Genomic DNA, 23,164 nt, shown 5'->3' with positions numbered 1-23,164 from the left:
ACAGACACAACTTGTGTAAACCGAGCGATATTAAATCGTACGTTTCTTCAATCTCTGAAAATATAATAATGAAAACTTAAGCATTTCATAATTAGTCTCATTGAAAGATATTTTTTGATTATTATTATTAACATATGTTAAAAAAATTATTTAACCAAATTATTATTATTAACATATGTTAAAAAAATTATTTAACCAAATGAAAGAGTCTCAGAATCCACAGTCAGCGAGTTGTTTTGATTCTATTACGTCACTTCCGCCCAGTGATTACGCATTATGAATGAAAGCAGACGGATCTTCAACATGAGCGATGGATTAATTACGCATGGAATATACAAGAAGATAATGCAGCAGATGTAGTTCAAAGTAATGGTATTAAAGGTAATATAGTATGTATACATGTATATTGAAATAACTTTTATGAGGGAGTCAAAACGTAAGATTAAGTTTTGTTCATTTTTTCAAACATTTCAAAATGGCGGTTTTTAATTTGTAGTGAAATTCTTTTTTGACTAACTTATAAGTTTTAACTACATAATTGATAATAAATTACACATTTGATATACCTAAATCGGTGCAATTACAAGGTAAAGTTATGGACAGCCCTAAAGATAGTGACCATTAAACATAAATTTCAGTAAGTAATAAATAAATGCTATTGCAAGTAATTGAAAATTTTTAATAGAATGGTCAGTATCATTTACAAATTTGAAAACAGTTATAGTTTCATCGTAATTAATTTAAGAAGTAGTTTATTCAAGTATATAAATACATTGAAATGGATTGAACAGCAGGCATAACGCCTATTTATGTTTTCTCCTGAATTTTTCATCTTGTTTCATCTTGAGTTGTTTTATTTTTCTGCGATATCACTTTTTCTAGGGTAGGCACTCTCATTCTTAAGCTCTAGTGCAATTTCAGCATTATCATTTGATAAAAATATTTGAAATAAAAATTAAATGAGATGATTGAATGATTAGTTGATGTTCCAAATGTTTTAAACGACATGTCATAATTATACTGCTATTTGTCATATTATTTTTGTACACTACAGAGGTACAACTCTTCTGCCACCAAAGGGGCTATATGTGAAGCCTGAAGAACTGCCACCAAGAAGAAGTGTCACCAGGACACTCTGGGTTTGCAGAAAATAATCATTTATAGGATGGAGTATTTTACCTACCATGCAGTAAATGCACATTGCAATATATGGAATACAAGAGAAATCAACATGAGCAGAGGCAAGGAAGATGCAACAAAGGAAGATTTCATAAAGAACATATTGATAGTTATCAACTAGTAATCATATTTTAATGTCGCTTATATTTCAAATCATTGCATATTGGTATGTCAATTCTAATATTGTAACATTCCTTTAAAGCTAATGAGTTAGTATTAATATCATTACCTGTTGTTTTTTAAAACATCTTTATTAAACTTGCTGATTATTTAAAGTGATAGTCAGTACATAAGAATTATGTGATACTTAAGATATTGTCTCATTATTCTTCAATTTATTATAATTAAGTATTTTATATTTGATTTTTTAGGAGATTTTACCTTTTTATATACAAAATGTAGAAGGTAAGAACTTTCATGAATAGTTCATGAATTTTATTTATGAATTATTCATGAATAAAATTCATAATGATATTCATGATCAGTTCATGAAGATTCATTAAACTTATTCATGAACAGTTCATGAAGATTCGATGAACTTATTATTGGACATTCATCAAATGATGAAGCTTCATGAATATTACTGGTCATGAATTATCCATGAAAAAGTATGTTCATGAATATATTCATCAACATTTTTTCATGAACAAAAATTCATGACTTTAAAATGTCCAATAATAAGTTCATGGGATCCTCATGAACTTTTCATGAACATTTCATGAATATAATTCATGAATCATTCAAGGGAAAATCATGAATTGTTCATGATCATCTCGCAGGGGCTGAGTGTTTTAGACCGAAAATTATTTTCCAAGTACATAATGGAATATATTTAAGGGATAATGATATTGAATTATCAGTTCAAGTTTAAGGCCAAAGCAAAATTCTCTAAAATTCTTTCACCTTATTGTCCATTATTTAAGCGGGTTCCTTTGAGATGGTCATCATCTAAATGTTGGATAGTTAGATTACAAGCAAGTTTTATACTTTCACCATATAGTAGACCCGATATATTAAAATGTGAACTATAACATACTCTGCATCTATAGATGAATGCATTATACGAGGTTGCATCAGGTGAGAAGTGCTTGACCTCCTCCCACTTTAATTCAAAACAGACTTTTATCTGAAATTTACATAAAAAAATTATAAGGGATAAAACTTTACCTTAAGAACAAAATTTAAAACAGATATGCGACGCGCGACATGCCCTTCCTGGTTTGAAATAAAAATCGGTATACATTTATATGAAACAGTTACTGACAATAACCTGCATGATGAACAAAATTCGGAATTTTTCCAGTCGGCTGCAAAAAAAGAAAGAATTTAGCCATATATTACAAATTTCTGGTTAGATTTTTATACCTGCCCGCGCGTCTAAATATCCAGCCAGTTGCTTTTCATTCATTTTTTGTTAAATTGGTTAAGAGGTAGAAAAAAAAAGTTATTTGGACACCGTACTTACAAATCAATGTGTACGAAAAGAATATGGTTTAACACATTAAGCCAATTAATGTGTAAATTGTAATTTTCCGCGCCTTTGTGGGCTATAATCTTTTGAATATAATGTAGATTTACTATTTTATTTATATATTTGTTGTAATAACACATAATTATAATTCAAACAACATTTCATTCAATATTTATTGAACGGGATAAAATAACAACAGAGATTCAGACTTTTTAGTTCTTCATTTCGACTCAAGTGAAAAAAAAAATGTCATCTTGTGAAGGAAAACTCATCAACTTTTTTTTCAAAATATTCTCATTTAAGTCTTGTACTGTTCATAATATAAGACAATATTTTACTTCTGACTCAAATGCATTATAGAGCCACATTTATTGAATTACTTGTATGATTTTAATATGTAAACTAATCATAGTTATATAAACTAATCTTATTATGATTAGAGTTCATTTTCTCGAGTTGAAAGCAACAAGACCGAGTTCCCATTATCCCACTTCTTTAAGACCCGTAATTTCACTGATGCGAGAGCATTTTCTAACTGGGGTATGGTGTATTTGTGGCTTATTCCATTTCCTGAGTACAAATGCAACTTTTCTCCCTCCTCAAAGGTGACATTCTTTCCAACCTCTTCTGTAATTATGAATGAATTCGTATGGGATCGTAAAATAATCCAAATATTAACTTGGTGTTAAAATAATCAAACATAATGAGAAATAATCACTTTACTTTTATCAGAGTTATTGTATACCATCGCTAAAAATGTGTTCCAGCAAATGAATTTAGCAACTTTACAATGTTCGAGGAGAACTGTTGAATGATAATACGGATATTCTTTTTGTGTTGTGTAATATGCTTCATCTCTTTTTTAGATTAAATTAAACTTACCAAGATAATAGGATTGATTGCATAAAGATCGTAGCCAAACTTGGTTGTAGCTTGCCCTCGACACATCTTTGTCTTCAACATGTCTTCCCTCCAATATAAACTGTGACAAATCGATATTACCGCCCAATTCTCTATTTGCCACATGTACACCGTTTGTATAAAGTTTGGCGAAGGGTTTTGAATCTAAAGAAAACAATATGCAACTGATTCGTAATTGCTTTGGAATGTAAAAAAGGGAACACTTTTTTAGATGTTGTTTTTCAAGCTGCCATGTTATCGGAAGAGTAATTTTTTTTTTAAATATATATGTTCCTTTAAAAGATTACGTAAATTATAAATCAATTACCATCGAAATCCAGGTAGGCTTTTTCGATCACGGCTTTATCTTGTGTTATATCAGCTGTCATAAGTAAGCTATCATCCCCTGGAATTGTTTTGTGTGGACATATCATGTAAAATGTTAATTATGTTAAATAAATAACATGAAGAATAAAAAAGTGAGTTCAAAAACATATCAGAGGCATGAAAATGACGATATCTGTAGGTCTATATCCTATAATTTTTTTTGTAATGGAATATAAGTACTGAATATGGTTGAAGATATTTTGCCTTATAAATTTCAACTTCTTAAAACGCAAGGAACCATTGCTTCAAGCTAGTCAATCAGATTTTTTTCAGACATGGGGCCACATATTTGCATCTACATTTTCATAACCGAAATCAAAATCTCAAGGAAGCAAGAAAATTGTGTTAATTAAACACAAAAATTAAAATACACAACCCTCATGCTCACATGAACTAAAAAAGTATTTTTTTTAAAAATACCGTGTATGCATTAAAAGAGCGTTCGCAAATGGATTACTTTGTGTATACCTTCCATTGATTCTGATATTTTGGATAATAGCTGGTGTTGAGTGTCCAAAGGGAAACATTGTAGTCCACTTAACCACAAAAGGACTTTTCGACCACGGTACTTCCTTTAAAAGATTATGATCAAAAAGATTACAAAATCTATTAGATAGTGATCTTTATAATGTAATTACATATATCTTTATCAGACATGAGTGACTCTTTGAAAACTTTACCCTATCTGTGGAATCACATTCATGAAATCACCAGCAATAGGATCAACTTTAAGGCGATTTCCATATATATTTTTAAGGGTTTCACAAGCATGCTGAAGAAAATCTAAACAAGAAATAAACTGTGTATATATAAATATATATCATAAGCTTATTGATCAGGGACTTCATTAGATTAGACATAATAAGACATGTCATACCTTTAGAAACATCGATAGGTGTATATTCCACGTTTACCTTGTTCGCCAAAAGTTCGTTAATGAGATATTGTGATTTAGTTGTGGATCCACACCCGAGGTCGAATAATCTCAAAGGAGTTTTCAGTTGAAGTGCAGCATCCTAAATTATTACATGTAACAATTTTTACTCCTTTTGGGATTGTCATTTATCTTTGTTTTTTTTTTTAAATAAGTAATGTAAGCAGGTTTAAAAGTTATTTTACCATTTTAAAAAAAAGAATGCATTTTAAAATTCAAAATTACAACCCTTTCAATCCTTTAGGTATTCAGATATTCCAAATGTTTTCCATCCTATACTTGTTCTAAATCATTTCTTACATACTCCGTTATAACAGGTAAAATAAATAACATTTTTATGAATAATGCTTCATAAGAGCACACAAGTATATTTACTCCATTCTTGTTATGTAGTGGATTCCGTTGTATCGGGGTAAAAATAATAATTCCCCCAAAAGCATTTACGTTTTTTGCAAATATAGCGCTTCATAGAGAAAAAACTGCAGACTGGGGCATATAAGGTAGCTTATTAATGTCAGGAGGCGAGGTACGAGTGTTTGTGTTCAAAATATTAATAATAAAATGAAAGAGGATTTACCAGAAAATATATACTTTTCATTTGTAATATGTACCTGTAGTTAGAATTATATTAAGGTTCAATTTGTCGTTTCTAATAAATTGTCAGTATAAAGTGTTGCAACAATGTTTCGAGTTCCTAAAATCTACATTTTCGCCACATATGATTCTCATGTATTGCTGATGTTTTGCCTTTCATTTGAGAATCATATGTGTATCATATGCATATCGAATCATGTGAGTATCATATTTGGCAGATCATATTATGAGAATGAAGCAATATACATAAGATTCATATATGGAAAATTCCTTCATATGAGGATCAAATGTTAACACAAGTGTAATCATATGAAAATCATATGAAAGAAATCCATGTTAATAATTTCATAACTATGTTTTTTTTTTTAATTTAGTGTTTATATAAAAAGTTAATTTGCATATAATTTATATAATTGAATTTGAATAACATGAATTTATGTTTACAAAGAGTTCATGCCCCTTTATAAAATTACTTTGTGCATTTCATGCATACTCTGCCATTCATTTGTGTGTAGTGTTGTTATGTAATTGAGTGTGGCATATATTCCTTTGAACTGCTTATTTTTTCCTTTTAATTGAACATGTACTGTGTGAGGCCTATTGTTAAGACAAAACATTTTGTCAGCCTATGCATCTTTTAAAGAACATGTCAATGACATATCATACTAGTATGTTGAAAAGTACACTCTTTCTGTGGCCTTTTTATGAAATTTTGTGAATATAAACATGTACGTGTGTTAATTTTAAAGCTCCAATGTAGATTTTACAAACAATTAGGTACCAATAATTTAAGATTCTAAATATCATGTATTTTTAGTCATCAAAATTTAACACAAAAATGAGTATCCTAATGGAGTAGAGAAAAGTAAGAAGGAAACTGTATATGGGTTATATAAATGGAATTATTTTCATTAATATTCAATGGAATTGGTAATTTTTGGTATTTATTTTCTCAGAATTTGTTAAACCTTATTGTTATAAGCTCTATTAAGTCATTCAAGAAGAAAATGTTATTGATGGTACATTTTAATAATGATTTTTGACATAATACCTAAAGATAAATTAGAGTTGCTGTTTCAGGGGAATTTGTTTGAATGTGTTGATTGTTAGTACATGTAATTCATTAGATGGATGTATTGACATTATCTAATAAATCAATACATTGGTTGTTTGAATATTGCTTTTACTCGACTATATGATCAGACAATTGAATCATAAGTGTTTAGTTAACCTGAACATACAATCAATTAAGATGATATATTTACAGGACTTTTTATCCTCTGGGATAAAATATCCCAACAAGGTGATTTATAGGATTTTAAATCCTATAAAAGCCTTTTAGAGGATTATTTATCCATCAACATCAATGATGGGAGAAAAAATCCCAAAGGAGTTTATATCCCACAAAGATTTTTTTTCTCCCATTCGATTTTGGTGGGGTTTGAGATGGGATGAAAAATCCCACCAATCTCCCATGGGATTTTGTAATTTGAGACACAATTAAAAGAAAAACTAGAGCAATGTGTACATTCATGCTGACATGAAAGGATCAGAGTAAAATGTTCCACCAAAATATATAAACAAAAGTAAGTTATGTCTAATGGAAAGGGTAGGTAAAAGTCCGGACTGTGTCGTGTCAGGACTTACATGCCGCACTGTTAATATTTATTTTAGTTAAGTGTTTATAAATAAAGTTAATTTGCATATAATTTATAAAATTAAATCTGAATAACATGAATTTGTGTTTTCAAAGACTGTTACGTTGTATAAGCCATATTTATGTTTAATGTTCAATAATGACACAGCTAATATATAGTACATGTGTATTGGCAGACCTGTGTTAGAAGAATTAATTAATATATATGTATATGTATACACATTTATCGTTTTTTAAACAAATTAGGAACCATGAGACAAAATTAATTTATCTATTAAGATATAGAATCTCCTTCCCGGAATTGAACCGGAATCGGTTTGAAATTCGTTTTGTCACATACGTCACATTTTCCGACACCAGAAGCAGGAGATGGGCAATAGCAACATCTCAGACCTTTCCGGCCTCGAATGTATTGCATGTACATAGGCATCCATGATAACCCCCTTTCTATAAAACTTAATATAAATACAACATATTTCACGGTTCGTTGAGATGCAAGCTAGACTACATTAAAGCTGAATATTGCTCGTAAATAGGCACCGTCCCACATATTTCCCTTTCATCACCGCTATCCCTTTAACCCCTGTATAAGACGATGACCTCTGAACAGTTTAAAGTATGTCGCTGTAGAGGTCTCGCCTGCATGAACGTACGTCTGGCCTCGCTGTGTTACTCGCTCGCTATAAAATTATCAGATTTTACGCACTTTTTTCAAGTCGGGGAATATTATCATCAAATAACATGTTAAGTATCCCCCCTAAGGATAAATTTTCGATCCGCGCCCGACCTAATAATAGCATCAATAGTGAAATAGATTATACCATTATATGCAGAATGTTCCTTGAAAATGGCTCGATATACTAAGTTTTTACACAAAAAAGACACCCATTCTTTTTTTTTTTAAAGCATGGTATTGCACGCCACATGCATCAAACTTAGCTTTGATTTTATTAGCACTTGTTGATTGGTTGAACACGAACGATAACTCTGTTCTGAATATCATCGTTTAAAGCTGCTTGGTCCGATTTTATATCAAATTTTATGCACGTTTTTAAACGATGGCTATGCTTAGTATATGTATAATAATAGACATTGCAGTAGTTTCACCTGTCAATTATGCCAAATTTCAATAAAGAAAAATACGTACAAAATTTGCAAACAAAACAAACTTCATTAAAAGGTACCGCGTTATTTCGCCTCATGTTGAATTTCACCCCTGACGACGAGACGGGTATGGTTGTATTACGAATTTGACATCGCTTTAATTAAAGGTCGAAATGATCAGACAAATTACAAATAAACATTTGTACGTTTTGTTCGCTAATATTTCTAAAGTCTGCTTTCTTTACAATCGATGCATAGCATGCGTGTTGAATAACCCCAATCATTCGGGGGACGAAACCAAGCGGTTTCCTTTTCTAAACATTCCCGTGATGCATTTTGGTTTGTTTTTTCGTTTGCCCAAAGAGAAATTATTTTTATTTACTTTGAATATTTCTAACTTTGAAAGGAGACTGAGTCTGCTGGTGTAAATAGGAGAAAGTCCATAACTTTTTAAGATAAATGATTTGTATGAAAAAAATTTTGATACTGTAATTACAAAAAAATCGGACCAAGCAGCTTTAATTTAATTTAATTCCATACATATATTTATTTAACACTGACCACGATTTTACTAATTTTTGTTATGAAAGTGGCAATGCACCTATTGTACTACCAATGTAGACGTAAAAAACAATGCAGATAAAATAAGGATACGATTGATAAGTAAAAGTAAGTGCTTGTATGTCTTATATAAGTCCCGAGTAAAAGCCAATAACCTGACATACTACCCCTCACCCCCATCAAAAAAGAAAAACGAAAGTAATAGTTACAATTTTATCCAATACTTTAGTTATCTTTTTTTAAGATATATACACAAATTCTTGGTATCAAAGGATATCAAAGGTAGTTACTTTTATTTGTCAACTTTATGATAACTGTAAATTGCATTAGAAGTTTATAACATTTCATTCATGGTAATTTAAAGCACTACTTGTATTTTAAAGTACAAGTAACATTGCAATTTTTATAATGTAAATACTTTGAGATGTTTTGAAAATATTATGTGTGTTGTTTTTTTAAAATTTACTTTGAATTGAACAATAGTTCTGCCTACATGTACAATCATGTTGAGCAATTTTTCAATTTTTTTTTTTGTAAATTGCCAAAGAGGATCATATGCACTACATTCTAAAGCCTGAAAGTGACTTATGCTGGGAGATTCATTGGTCCAGACTCTTACTTAATTAGGTACGCATAAGGCTGGCTGACTGCTTTCAAAAAGTTCTTTTTTTTTTTGTTTTCATTCAGTTTCAAATAAATTCAAGAGTTATTGAGAGATTCAAGATCATGTGCACAAGTAAACTTAAGGTCATTAAAAAGACACTAAAGAAGTCAAAGTATCTTACATGCGAATCGCTTTAATTTCATTTATAATGAAGTTTATTTAAAAGATGTATGGAATATTGTACATTATGAATTACACTTTCTTTATTTTGAGGGGACCATATATTCGAAATTTTTTTAGCGGAAACCAAGGAGATAGCAAAGATTTTAAGAGATATTTATTCTAAGAAGATACTGGGCATCACCTTTTCCATTTCATGACCATGGACAGCAAGCAGATAATCAAGAGAATAGGACAAAAATATGACATTCTCCACTTGAGTTCAGAGATTTTTAAACAAGCGCTAGACATTGCATGCCCTTAATTTTGTAGTGTACATTTTAATGCTTTTTGGTATATTTACTCATGATATGACTTTCATTGGTATATATACATGACTGAACTTAAACATTTATGAAATCAAATGTCCAATAATTTAAATTTGTATTTTTTAAGTAAAATATATGTATCGACAAATGCTAAAAACTTTTTTCTTTATTTTTTGAATAATTAGATTACAAACACTGTGTAAAATAAGTTATTTCATTGTATGAAAAACAAGACATTTTGAGGATTGATCTGTAGGATAATAGGCTTGCATCTACAAACTTTGGAAAATACTGATAAATTTTATTTCAAACAGAAATAAATTACTTTCTATGTGCACAAGTGTATATTTTCCTTTTGATATATATGAAAAAACGCATATGTATGTTTCATATGATGTACATATGATGCCCCTTTCATATAATTCTCATATGAAAATAGCTTCCAACTCGCATAAAATTTTCATGTGAATCATATGAAAGGGGTATCATATTTTAATCATATGTGGGTCATATGATTTATCACATATGGTGCCCTTTTTATGATTTCATATGAAACAAATAATATGATCCATATATGATTCACATGTGTGAAGTTATCTGTGTACTCTACATGACAGAAATGTTGAGCCTAAAGCATACGTAGGGATAGAGTCACTGAAGAAAAAGAAAAGAAAAAAATTGTAGGTCGTTTAATTCATATTGCCGATAACGGATATGGATAAACAAAAACAGCATTCAAACGATGACAAAAGAGTATGCCTTGTCCTTAAAAAAGACAATGACAACCAAAATTAGAGCGGTGTAATAAACTCAGCAATAACTGGATTTATCATTTTCTAAACAGGTTGCCACAACTGATTGTTAAACCAAACAAACTCTCTGTACATAGGGCAAAGAGCATTTCACAAACAAAAATCAAACGATTTTTTGAAGAATTTTCCATCATTGTGGTCACAAACAATTTTTCAGACAAACCTGATCGGTTTCTCAATATAGATAAAACAGGAAAAACATCAGATCGAGACCACGTCCAAAATTGTTTGCAGCAAAGACATCAACAACGCACAGGTTATAGCATCACAAAGGTCATCAGCAATAACCATCATTGCTGTAGGAAATGCTGTTGCTATTCATACTATTCCATTTTTACCACGTTAGCGTTGAATGCCTGCTTTCCTTCAGGAGCCTCAAGGGGGATGATTGAAAGTGGTTGATCAATTATTGCAGTTTTTGAAAACTATTTGACCAACCACTTTGCCTGTCATGTCGGGAATTAGCAATGCATTAACTATAATTCTTTTCAGATGATGGTCACAAATAGCACGTGCATTTGACCTTGAAAAACTAGGCCCGCTAAAGGAATGTCAAATTAATTCTACTTTCACCTCAAAGTAGTCATATTACTCAGCCAGTCGATGTAGCAATATTTGGACAATTTAAAATGTATTGTAGAGAATGTATATAGTCACATACAACAGAATAAAGGAGCCATGGTAACAAAATATGAATTAGTCAAATTAAGCAGCAAACCTTATTTAAATGCAATGTTACAAGATAATCTTGCTTCCTTAATCAGAAAAACTGGAATTCATGCTCTAAAACTTGAAATTTTTCACACAATACCTGAATCGGCAGCACCAGTGTTACATCGCACTTTGAAAAATTACGCACTTTGAAAATGTTTTTCAAAGTGCGTTAATTTTGGGACTAAGTCAACGCACTTTGAAAAAAAATATTTTTCTTTCAAAGTGCGTTGATAATGTCGATATTAACGCACTTTGAAAAAAAATGTTCATGGTTAGTGAAAATAGTTGATAGTTTTATATACACGTAAAATAAATTATTGTTTTAACCTTGTTTAGCTTAATGTGATATATTTAACCAAAAAGAACTTATTGCATTCTCAGGTAACTTGATGAGAATTCTTTTCTTTTCTCATAAAACAATAATAATCACAGAAAAAAAATTCGGGAGGTTTGAATTATCCAATATGACATAAACTTCATCGCCTAGCAATTGCATTTTCCTTTTTTTGAGTATGCAGCAAATTGACTTTTTATCTAGTTTGTTGGGCTATGCCCGAACGAATATGATTTATATATATGAATAATGGAGATCAATGTATAATAAATTTTAACTAGCTTATTACAAATATGATGTGAAAAAAGAATACCGTAGTTATGTTTTTCAAAAACAATATTATCTTTTAGAAGATCAGTGCGAGAAAATTAGCCCACATCCTAAGGCTTGTTTTTAATTTTATAATAATTTAATGTTCGTTAATGTTAATATCCTTTTATTGAAGTGATTAATTTGATTAGAATACGAAAAGAGTGTTACAGTAGCTGTTGAAACATATAGATTCTTTAACATACCAATGGAGAAATTATTGTTCGACCAGCACGTTTTTTTTTTCAATAAACCTGCATGTATTTATACAGAGCATATTTCTTTTTCCAAACTTACATGTTTACCCAAAGTTGCTGAATATCATATGTTTTGGAAGGAAAAATGAGGGGTAGGTGACCTTCATCCTGTAATCAATTAAATGATGCACTTGTATTTGACCTGTATTTTGGTTAACCCCCACCCCAATCCTCGTTCTAAAAACATTAAGTTAGATTCACGAGTGTTAACAAATCATCATAAAATAAAAAAAAATTAGAAATTCAGTTCCAGAATTTGTGATATAAAAATATTTTTTCAAACTGCGTTAAGAGTGTCGATACTAAAAAATGTTGATCTACCTTCATAACGCACTTTGAAAACGTTTTTCAAAGTGGGTTAACTTGTTCCAAAATTTAACGCACTTTGAAAAAAAATTTCACAGTGCGTTGATTTTGTCCAAAATTAAACGCACTTTGGAAACAATTTTCAAAGTGCGTAATTTTTTCAAAGTGCGTTGCCACACACCAGCGACCATCCACGTCCATGAGATGAGACACAAATGACACGAGCAGATTGGAGACGAGCAGCACAGATGACGAACATAATAGAAAGAATATAGAGAAGGCTTACATAGGCATTTCGTGCTGCCTAATCTATTTATGTATATTTATATATATTTGCATAATAAAATATATTCAAATGAAATCAAAGAGAATATTATTCCTTCTGATTTTACTTTAAAGCAGAGCAATCAGAAAGGAATCAGTTATGGAAAACAAGCAAGAGACAGTTTATGCCACCATTTCTCTCTGGAAATCTTAAAGAATCTAATATCAGAATTTTAGAATCATGTGAAACAAAAGCAACAGGAAAACTGCAGCAGATTGTGCAAGTCACAAACCAGGAACACCTCGTGCACAATCCAAAACATTTTGCCCAATACATGTATATACTTGCAGTTCATTTGACAATTAACGATGAGATGTGTTGCATTTTCAAAACATGGCAACCAGAACAACTTTCTCATATGGCAGGAATAAGCTTTGAAGATTGGGATCAAAGCGACGTTTGTGGACATTGGACACACTTAAAATTCTATTCTCAAGTGAAAGTTCTCCGGAGATGAAACGAATGGAGTAGTCTACGCTGTTTTTAAAGAACCAAAGTAAATCAAAATCAAAATAAATGTACATTTCATATCATATTACATGTTTGATATTTGTTTGGATGTAAAGTAGCATCATGTTTTACCTTTAAAAAAAAAATTATTTTATAACTATATCAGGCCTCCATACATTCAATACTGCGATACAATGCACAACTAAGGTTTTCGGTTTAAAAAATAGAACAAACATAAGCGAAGAGAGATTAGACAATGATGCCATACTGAAAAAGTTATCGTAATGTAAGGTTTTTTGATAGCACTCGGTGGCGTGCTTGAATATCTATTAACAATATCTAATTTTTAAGCAAAAGAAATAAAACGAATATACCTTAATCATCGATTTTTTGGAACCTTTGCGTTGCAACGCATGATCGCTTCCTCTGATTTGTAGTGGTAAAACTCCTCTATGTCTTGACACTGATCATCGTAAATAGAACCTTGTTTGTCATATCGACAAGACATGTCAATATATTTAGGGGTACTACATAGTCCCTTGACAAGTAATTCTTTGACGCCCATTTTCTTTCTCTTCTATTTCATGCCACACGATCGAGTCACTCATGCATTACATTTCCAAAATCATTATGCAACACAGCGTAATATTTTTAATCGACATCTTTCATCCACAATGTTGAAATGATAAAACGTTCCAAGGAAACGGCTACAATTTTGCTGACAACTGTGGAACTGAGGGATATTTTTTATTGAAACGTAGAGTTACGCCCAGTAAGCGCTTGATATGAAAACACGATAAAAACAAAGCAGACAAAGTTTTCACTGAAAAAAAGTTCATACTGAAGAATTCAAAGTATCGTACATTTTCATTTATAATGAAGTTGATTTAAAAGATGTATGGAGTACTGTAGATTACGAATTACACTTTCTTTATTTTGAGGGGACCTTATATTCGAAATTTTTTTAGCGGAAACCAAGGAGATAGCAAAGATTTTAAGAGATATTTGTTCTAAGAAGATACTGGGCATCACCTATTCCATTTCATGACCATAGCTAGCAAGCAGAAAAACAAGAGAATAGGACTAAAATATGACATTCTTCACTTGAGTTCAGAGATTTTTAAACAAGCGCTAGACATTGCATGTCCTCAATTTTGTAGTGTACATTTAATGTTTTTTGGTATATTTACTCATGATATGACTTTCCTTGGTATATGTACATGACTGAACTTAAACATTTATGAACTCAAATGTCCGATAATTTAAATTTGTATTTTTTAAGTAAAATATATGTATCGACATATGCTAAAAACCTTTTCTTTATTTTTGAATAATTAGATTACGTGCGCTGTGTAAAATAAGTTATTTCTTTGTATGGAAAACAAAACATTTTGAGGACTGATCTGTAGAATAATAGGCTGGTATCTACAAACTTTGGAAAATATTGATAAATTTTATTTAAAACAGAAATAAATTATTTTCTATGTGCACAAGTGTATATTTTCCTTTTAATATATATATAAAAAAAAACCACATATGGTTGTTTCATATGATGTACTTATGATGCCCCTTTCATATGATTCTCATATGAAAATAGCTTCCAACACGCATAAAATTTTCATGTGAATCATATGAAAGGGGTATCACATTTTAATCATATGTGGGTCCATATATGAATCACATGTGTGAAATTATCTGTGTACTCTACGTGACAGAATTGTTGAGTCTAAAGCATACGTAGGGATAGAGTCACTGAAGAAAAGGAAAAGAAAAACAATTGTAGGTCGATTAATTCATAAGGCCGATCATGGATAAGGTTACACAAAAACAGCATTCAAACGATGACAAAAGGGTATGCCTTGTGCTTAAAAAAGACAATGACAACAAAATTAGAGCGGTGTAATAAACTCAGCAATAACTGGGTTTATCATTTTATAAACAGGTTGCCACAACTGACTGTTATACCAAACAAACTCTCTGTACATATGGCAAAGAGCATTTCACAAACAAAAATCAAAAGATCTTTTGAAGAATTTTCCACCATTGTGGTCACAAACAATTTTTCAGACAAACCTGATCGGTTTCTCAATATAGATAAAACAGGAAAAACATCAGATCGAGACCCCGTCCAAAATTGTTTGCAACAAAGACATCAACAACGCACAGGTTATGGCATCACAAAGGTCATCAGCAATAACCATCATTGCTGTAGGAAATGCTGTTGCTAATCATACTATTCCATTTTTACCACGTTAGCGTTGAATGCCTGCTTTCCTTCAGGAGCCTCAAGGGGGATGATTGAAAGAGGTTGATCTATTAGTGCAGTTTTTGAAAACTATTTGACCAACCACTTTGCCTGTCATGTCGGGAATTAGCAATGCATTAACTATAATTCTTTTCAGATGATGGTCACAAATAGCACGTGCATTTGACCTTGAAAAACTAGGCCCGCTAAAGGAATGTCAAATTAATTCTACTTTCACCTCAAAGTAGTCATATTACTCAGCCAGTCGATGTAGCAATATTTGGACAATTTAAAATGTATTGTAGAGAATGTATATAGTCACATACAACAGAATAAAGGAGCCATGGTAACAAAATATGAATTAGTCAAATTAAGCAGCAAACCTTATTTAAATGCAATGTTACAAGATAATCTTGCTTCCTTAATCAGAAAAGCTGGAATTCATGCTCTAAAACTTGAAATTTTTCACACAATGCCTGAATCGGCAGCACCAGTGTTACAACGCACTTTGAAAAATTACGCACTTTGAAAATGTTTTTCAAAGTGCGTTAATTTTGGGACTAAGTCAACGCACTTTGAAAAAAAATATTTTTTTTTTCAAAGTGCGTTGATAATGTCGATATTAACGCACTTTGAAAAAAAATGTTAGTGAAAATAGTTGATTGTTTTATATACACGTAAAATATTTATTGTTTTAACCTTGTTTAGCTTAATGTGATATATTTAACCAAAAAGAACTTATTGCATTCTCAGGTAACTTGATAAACAGTTTCTAGATGAGAATTCTTTTCTTTTCTCATAAAACAATAATAATCACAGAAAAAAAATTCGGGAGGTTTGAATTATCCAATATGACATAAACTTCATCGCCTAGCAATTGCATGTTCCTTTTTTTGAGTATGCAGCAAATTGACTTTTTTTCTAGTTTGTTGGGCTATGCCCGAACGAATATGATTTATATATATGAATAATGGGGATCAATGTATAATAAATTTTAACTAGCTTATTACAAATATGATGTGAAAAAAGAATACCGTAGTTATGTTTTTCAAAAACAATATTATCTTTTAGAAGATCAGTGCGAGAAAATTAGCCCACATCCTAATGCTTGTTTTTAATTTTATAATAATTTAATGTTCGTTAATGTTAATATCCTTTTATTGAAGTGATTAATTTGATTAGAATACGAAAAGAGTGTTGCAGTAGCTGTTGAAACACATAGATTCTTTAACATACCAATGGAGAAATTATTGTTCGACCAGCACGTTTTTTTTTTCAATAAACCTGCATGTATTTATACAGAGCATATTTCTTTTTCCAAACTTACATGTTTACCCAAAGTTGCTGAATATCATATGTTTTGGAAGGAAAAATGAGGGGTAGGTGACCTTCATCCTGTAATCAATTAAATGATGCACTTGTATTTGACCTGTATTTTGGTTAACCCCCACCCCAATCCTCGTTCTAAAAACATTAAGTTAGATTCACGAGTGTTAACAAATCATCATAAAATAAAAAAAAATTAGAAATTCAGTTCCAGAATTTGTGATATAAAAATATTTTTTCAAACTGCGTTAAGAGTGTCGATACTAAAAAATGTTGATCTACCTTCATAACGCACTTTGAAAACGTTTTTCAAAGTGGGTTAACTTGTTCCAAAATTTAACGCACTTTGAAAAAAAATTTCACAGTGCGTTGATTTTGTCCAAAATTAAACGCATTTTGGAAACAATTTTCAAAGTGCGTAATTTTTTCAAAGTGCGTTGCCACACACCAGCGACCATCCACGTCCATGAGATGAGACACAAATGACACGAGCAGATTGGAGACGAGCAGCACAGATGACGAACATAATAGAAAGAATATAGAGAAGGCTTACATAGGCATTTCGTGCTGCCTAATCTATTTATGTATATTTATATATATTTGCATAATAAAATATATTCAAATGAAATCAAAGAGAATATTATTCCTTCTGATTTTACTTTAAAGCAGAGCAATCAGAAAGGAATCAGTTATGGAAAACAAGCAAGAGACAGTTTATGCCACCATTTCTCTCTGGAAATCTTAGAGAATCTAATATCAGAATTTTAGAATCATGTGAAACAAAAGCAACAGGAAAACTGCAGCAGATTGTGCAAGTCACAAACCAGGAACACCTCATATACAATCCAAAACATTTTGCCCAATACATGTATATACTTGCAGTTCATTTGACAATTAACGATGAGATGTGTTGCATTTTCAAAACATGGCAACCAGAACAACTTTCTCATATGGCAGGAATAAGCTTTGAAGATTGGGATCAAAGCGACGTTTGTGGACATTGGACACACTTAAAATTCTATTCTCAAGTGAAAGTTCTCCGGAGATGAAACGAATGGAGTAGTCTACGCTGTTTTTAAAGAACCAAAGTAAATCAAAATCAAAATAAATGTACATTTCATATCATATTACATGTTTGATATTTGTTTGGATGTAAAGTAGCATCATGTTTTACCTTTAAAAAAAAAATTATTTTATAACTATATCAGGCCTCCATACATTCAATACTGCGATACAATGCACAACTAAGGTTTTCGGTTTAAAAAATAGAACAAACATAAGCGAAGAGAGATTAGACAATAATGCTATACTGAAAAAGTTATCGTAATGTAAGGTTTTTTGATAGCACTCGGTGGCGTGCTTGAATATCTATCAACAATATCTAATTTTTAAGCAAAAGAAATAAAACGAATATACCTTAATCATCGATTTTTTGGAACCTTTGCGTTGCAACGCATGATAGCTTCCTCTGATTTGTAGTGGTAAAACTCCTCTATGTCTTGACACTGATCATCGTAAATAGAACCTTGTTTGTCATATCGACAAGACATGTCAATATATTTAGGGGTACTACATAGTCCCTTGACAAGTAATTCTTTGACGCCCATTTTCTCTCTCTTCTATTTCATGCCACACGATCGAGTCACTCATGCATCATTATGCAACACAGCGTAATATTTTTAATCGACATCTTTCATCCACAATGTTGAAATGATAAAACGTTCCAAGGAAACGGCTACAATTTTGCTGACAACTGTGGAACTGAGGGATTTTTTTTATTGAAACGTAGAGTTACGCCCAGTAAGCGCTTGATATGAAAACACGATAAAAACAAAGCAGACAAAGTTTTCACTGAAAAAAAGTTCATACTGAAGAAGTCAAAGTATCGTACATTTTCATTTATAATGAAGTTGATTTAAAAGATGTATGGAGTACTGTAGATTACGAATTACACTTTCTTTATTTTGAGGGGACCTTATATTCGAAATTTTTTTAGCGGAAACCAAGGAGATAGCAAAGATTTTAAGAGATATTTGTTCTAAGAAGATACTGGGCATCACCTATTCCATTTCATGACCATAGCTAGCAAGCAGAAAAACAAGAGAATAGGACTAAAATATGACATTCTTCACTTGAGTTCAGAGATTTTTAAACAAGCGCTAGACATTGCATGTCCTCAATTTTGTAGTGTACATTTAATGTTTTTTGGTATATTTACTCATGATATGACTTTCCTTGGTATATGTACATGACTGAACTTAAACATTTATGAACTCAAATGTCCGATAATTTAAATTTGTATTTTTTAAGTAAAATATATGTATCGACATATGCTAAAAACCTTTTCTTTATTTTTGAATAATTAGATTACGTGCGCTGTGTAAAATAAGTTATTTCTTTGTATGGAAAACAAAACATTTTGAGGACTGATCTGTAGAATAATAGGCTGGTATCTACAAACTTTGGAAAATATTGATAAATTTTATTTAAAACAGAAATAAATTATTTTCTATGTGCACAAGTGTATATTTTCCTTTTAATATATATATAAAAAAAAAACCACATATGGTTGTTTCATATGATGTACTTATGATGCCCCTTTCATATGATTCTCATATGAAAATAGCTTCCAACACGCATAAAATTTTCATGTGAATCATATGAAAGGGGTATCACATTTTAATCATATGTGGGTCCATATATGAATCACATGTGTGAAATTATCTGTGTACTCTACGTGACAGAATTGTTGAGTCTAAAGCATACGTAGGGATAGAGCCACTGAAGAAAAGGAAAAGAAAAACAATTGTAGGTCGATTAATTCATAAGGCCGATCATGGATAAGGTTACACAAAAACAGCATTCAAACGATGACAAAAGGGTATGCCTTGTGCTTAAAAAAGACAATGACAACAAAATTAGAGCGGTGTAATAAACTCAGCAATAACTGGGTTTATCATTTTATAAACAGGTTGCCACAACTGATTGTTATACCAAACAAACTCTCTGTACATATGGCAAAGAGCATTTCACAAACAAAAATCAAAAGATCTTTTGAAGAATTTTCCACCATTGTGGTCACAAACAATTTTTCAGACAAACCTGATCGGTTTCTCAATATAGATAAAACAGGAAAAACATCAGATCGAGACCCCGTCCAAAATTGTTTGCAACAAAGACATCAACAACGCACAGGTTATGGCATCACAAAGGTCATCAGTGCTGTAGGAAATGCTGTAGCTAATCATACTATTCCATTTTTACCAGGTTAGCGTTGAATGCCTGCTTTCCTTCAGGAGCCTCAAGGGGGCTGATTGAAAGAGGTTGATCTATTAGTGCAGTTTTTGAAAACTATTTGACCAACCACTTTGCCTGTCATGTCGGGAATTAGCAATGCATTAACTTTAATTCTTTTCAGATGATGGTCACAAATATCACGTGCATTTGACCTTGAAAAACTAGGCCCGCCAAAGGAATGTCAAATTAATTCTACTTTCACCTCGAAGTAGTCATATTACTCAGCTAGTCGATGTAGCAATATTTGGACAATTTAAAATGTATTGTAGAGAATGTATATAGTCACATACAACAGAATGAAGGAGCCATAGTAACAAAATATGAATTAGTCAAATTAAGCAGCAAACCTTATTTAAATGCAATGTTACAAGATAATCTTGTTTCTTTAATCAGAAAAACTGGAATTTATGCTCTAAAACTTGAAATTTCTCACACAATGCCTGAATCGACAGCACCAGCGACCATCCACGTCCATGAGATGGGACACAAATGACACGAGCAGATTGGAGACGAGCAGCACAGATGACGAACATAACAGAAAGAATATAGAGAAGTTTTACCTTGGCATTTCGTGCTGCCTAATCCATTAATGTATATTTGCATAATAAAATATATTCAAATCAAATCAAATCAAAGAGAATATTAGTACTTCTGATTTTATTTTAAAGCAGAGCAATCAGAAAGGAATCAGTTAAGGAAAACAAGCAAGAGACAGTTTATGCCACCATTTCTCTCTGAAAATCTTAAAGAATCTAAAATCAGAATTTTAGAATCCTGTGAAACAAAAGCAACAGGTAAACCGCAGCAGATTGTGCAAGTCCCAAACCAGGAACACCTCATATACAATCCAAAACATTTTGCCCAATACATGTTTATGCTTGCAGTTCATATGACAATTAATGATCAGATGTGTTGCATTTTCAAAACATGGCAACCAGAACAACTTTCTCATATGGCAGGAATAAGCTTTGTAGATTGGGATCATTGTGGACATCGGACACACTTAAAATTCTATTCTCAAGTGAAAGTAACCAGTGGAATACTGTAGTAGTCCACGCTGTATTTAAAGAAATAAAGTAAATCATAATCAAAATAAACGTACATTTCACATCATATAACCTGTTTGATTTTTGTTTGGTCATAGAGTAGCATCATGTTTTACCTTTAGAAAATAAAATGCATTTTATAGCTATACCGGACCTCCATACATTCAATAGGAACACTGTAAAACACTACTAAGGTTTTCGGTTTAAAAAATAGAACAAAGATAAACGATGAGAGATTAGACAATGATGTCCTACTGGAAAAAAGTTATCGTAATATAAGCTTTTTTGATAGCATGGTTGAATCGCATGCTTGAATATCTTTTTTAAGCAAAAGAAATAAATCAAGTATACTTTGAACATCGATTTTTGCATGTACCTTTGCGTTGCATCGCATGATCGCCTCCTCGGCTTTGTAGTGGTAAAAATCCTCTATGTCCTGACACTGATCATCGTAAATAGAACCTTGTTTGTCATATCGACAAGACATGTCAATATATTTAGGGGTACTACATAGTCCCTTGACAAGTAATTCTTTGACGTCCATTTTCTTTCTCTTCTATTTAATGGCACACGATCGAGTGACTCATGCATTACATTTCCAAAATCATTGTGCAACACAGTCTAAATGTTCAAATGATTTAAAAACGTTCCGAGGAAACGGCTACGATTTCGCCGACAATTGTGGAACTGCATAATGTTTTTAATTAAAACGTAGAGTTATGCCCAGTCAGCTCTTGATATGAAAACAAGATAAAAACAAAGCAGAAAAATATTTCACTGAAAAAAAGTTCATATTGACAAAAGCGTTCATTGACTCTGTCAGTTCTAATCGAGGATAGGGCAGTGACCGAATGAACTTTGCCGTCGATCGAGCTCATTTAAGGATAAGAAAAACAGACATAAATGAATTGGATACCTATATTAAATTTTAAAAAAAACTTATAAAAAAGCAATTTAACTTAGACGATGAACTGTTTTTTTATGGAGGGAGGGGGTATGACTGTTTAATCTGAAGTTAATAAGATGTGAAGTTTACTCTGACCCATTCTTTTTTTCAAAAATGGAAGGAAGAATAAGAAAAGTTGCTTAAGCGGACACCACGGTGATTGCTGGGTGGATTTTATTGTAGGCATAATGCCCTCGCTAAGCACATGCGAAAGCAATGGCGGATCGGATCAACCGATCTGCTAAATTCCAGTTGGTGTTTTTTTTTCGGGATTGACATTATTAAATCGTGGTTTTAATTAACCACGTTAACTAATTTTTCATTTCTGTTTCATTTGCAGAGCCTCTCGTCCCAGCGCTCGGTCTGAGCGACGAACAACTTCGTCCTTTAGCTGAAGTAGTTCTCTCGAGGATTGAACCAAGAATCTGGGGATCTATTCACAAAAAATCGTACGTTTAATCTTAGACGTAAGTTTGACGTACGATTTTTTCGTGGGATTGTGGCTATTCACAAAATGTCGTACGTGTGACGTTACGTCAAAAAACAGTCGTAAATTTACGTCTACTATTGGGTTGACGTAAGTCTATGACTGCTATGGTTACAATTCTATCATGGCTGCCGCTTTTTTTATTTTTGACGGAGAGAACCGAAAATCCAAGAAAACTACCGATACCACGTGTCTTTAGGGACAGGACAAACCCTCTCGATAACTTGTCTGATTTTGACGCGATAGCTCGATATCGTTTACCTAGAAATGACATCGTAGAGCTACTGGAATTGGTAAAAAATGACTTACGAAGACCAACATCGAGAAGTTATGCCATTCCCGAAATCACACAGGTAAAACTCATTTAATTTGGAAGAGGGTGTGTTGTATGTTTTTGAGAAACAATTTATTACCATATTTTAAACATCTTT

General features: G+C 31.7%; 1 protein-coding gene across 3 annotated transcripts; it reads right to left on the bottom strand.

Annotated features, from left to right (window-relative positions):
- Window positions 1–2,982: 2,982 nt before the first annotated feature.
- LOC105347137 (histidine N-alpha-methyltransferase) lies at window positions 2,983–21,940 on the bottom strand. 3 transcript variants are annotated; one of them, XM_034445459.2, is made up of 7 exons: window positions 21,677–21,940; window positions 4,815–4,953; window positions 4,618–4,720; window positions 4,406–4,509; window positions 3,879–3,956; window positions 3,533–3,715; window positions 2,983–3,277 (listed from the first exon to the last, which is right to left on the bottom strand). In XM_034445459.2, the coding sequence occupies exons 1-7, from the start codon at window positions 21,842–21,844 to the stop codon at window positions 3,087–3,089; spliced, it is 966 nt and encodes a 321-aa protein (XP_034301350.1). In that variant the 5' UTR covers window positions 21,845–21,940; the 3' UTR covers window positions 2,983–3,086. The 3 variants fall into 3 exon arrangements, with proteins under 3 accessions (XP_034301350.1, XP_065940800.1, XP_034301358.1); XM_066084728.1 differs by lacking the exon at window positions 21,677–21,940 and adding an exon at window positions 13,784–14,010; XM_034445467.2 differs by lacking the exon at window positions 21,677–21,940 and adding an exon at window positions 13,761–14,006.
- Between the last annotated feature and the right edge of the window lie 1,224 nt (window positions 21,941–23,164).

This window comes from Magallana gigas, chromosome 5 (genome assembly GCF_963853765.1).
Source record: "Magallana gigas chromosome 5, xbMagGiga1.1, whole genome shotgun sequence".
In the NCBI taxonomy this organism is placed as follows: domain Eukaryota; kingdom Metazoa; phylum Mollusca; class Bivalvia; order Ostreida; family Ostreidae; genus Magallana; species Magallana gigas.
This window is presented reverse-complemented; position numbering and strand designations above follow the sequence as displayed.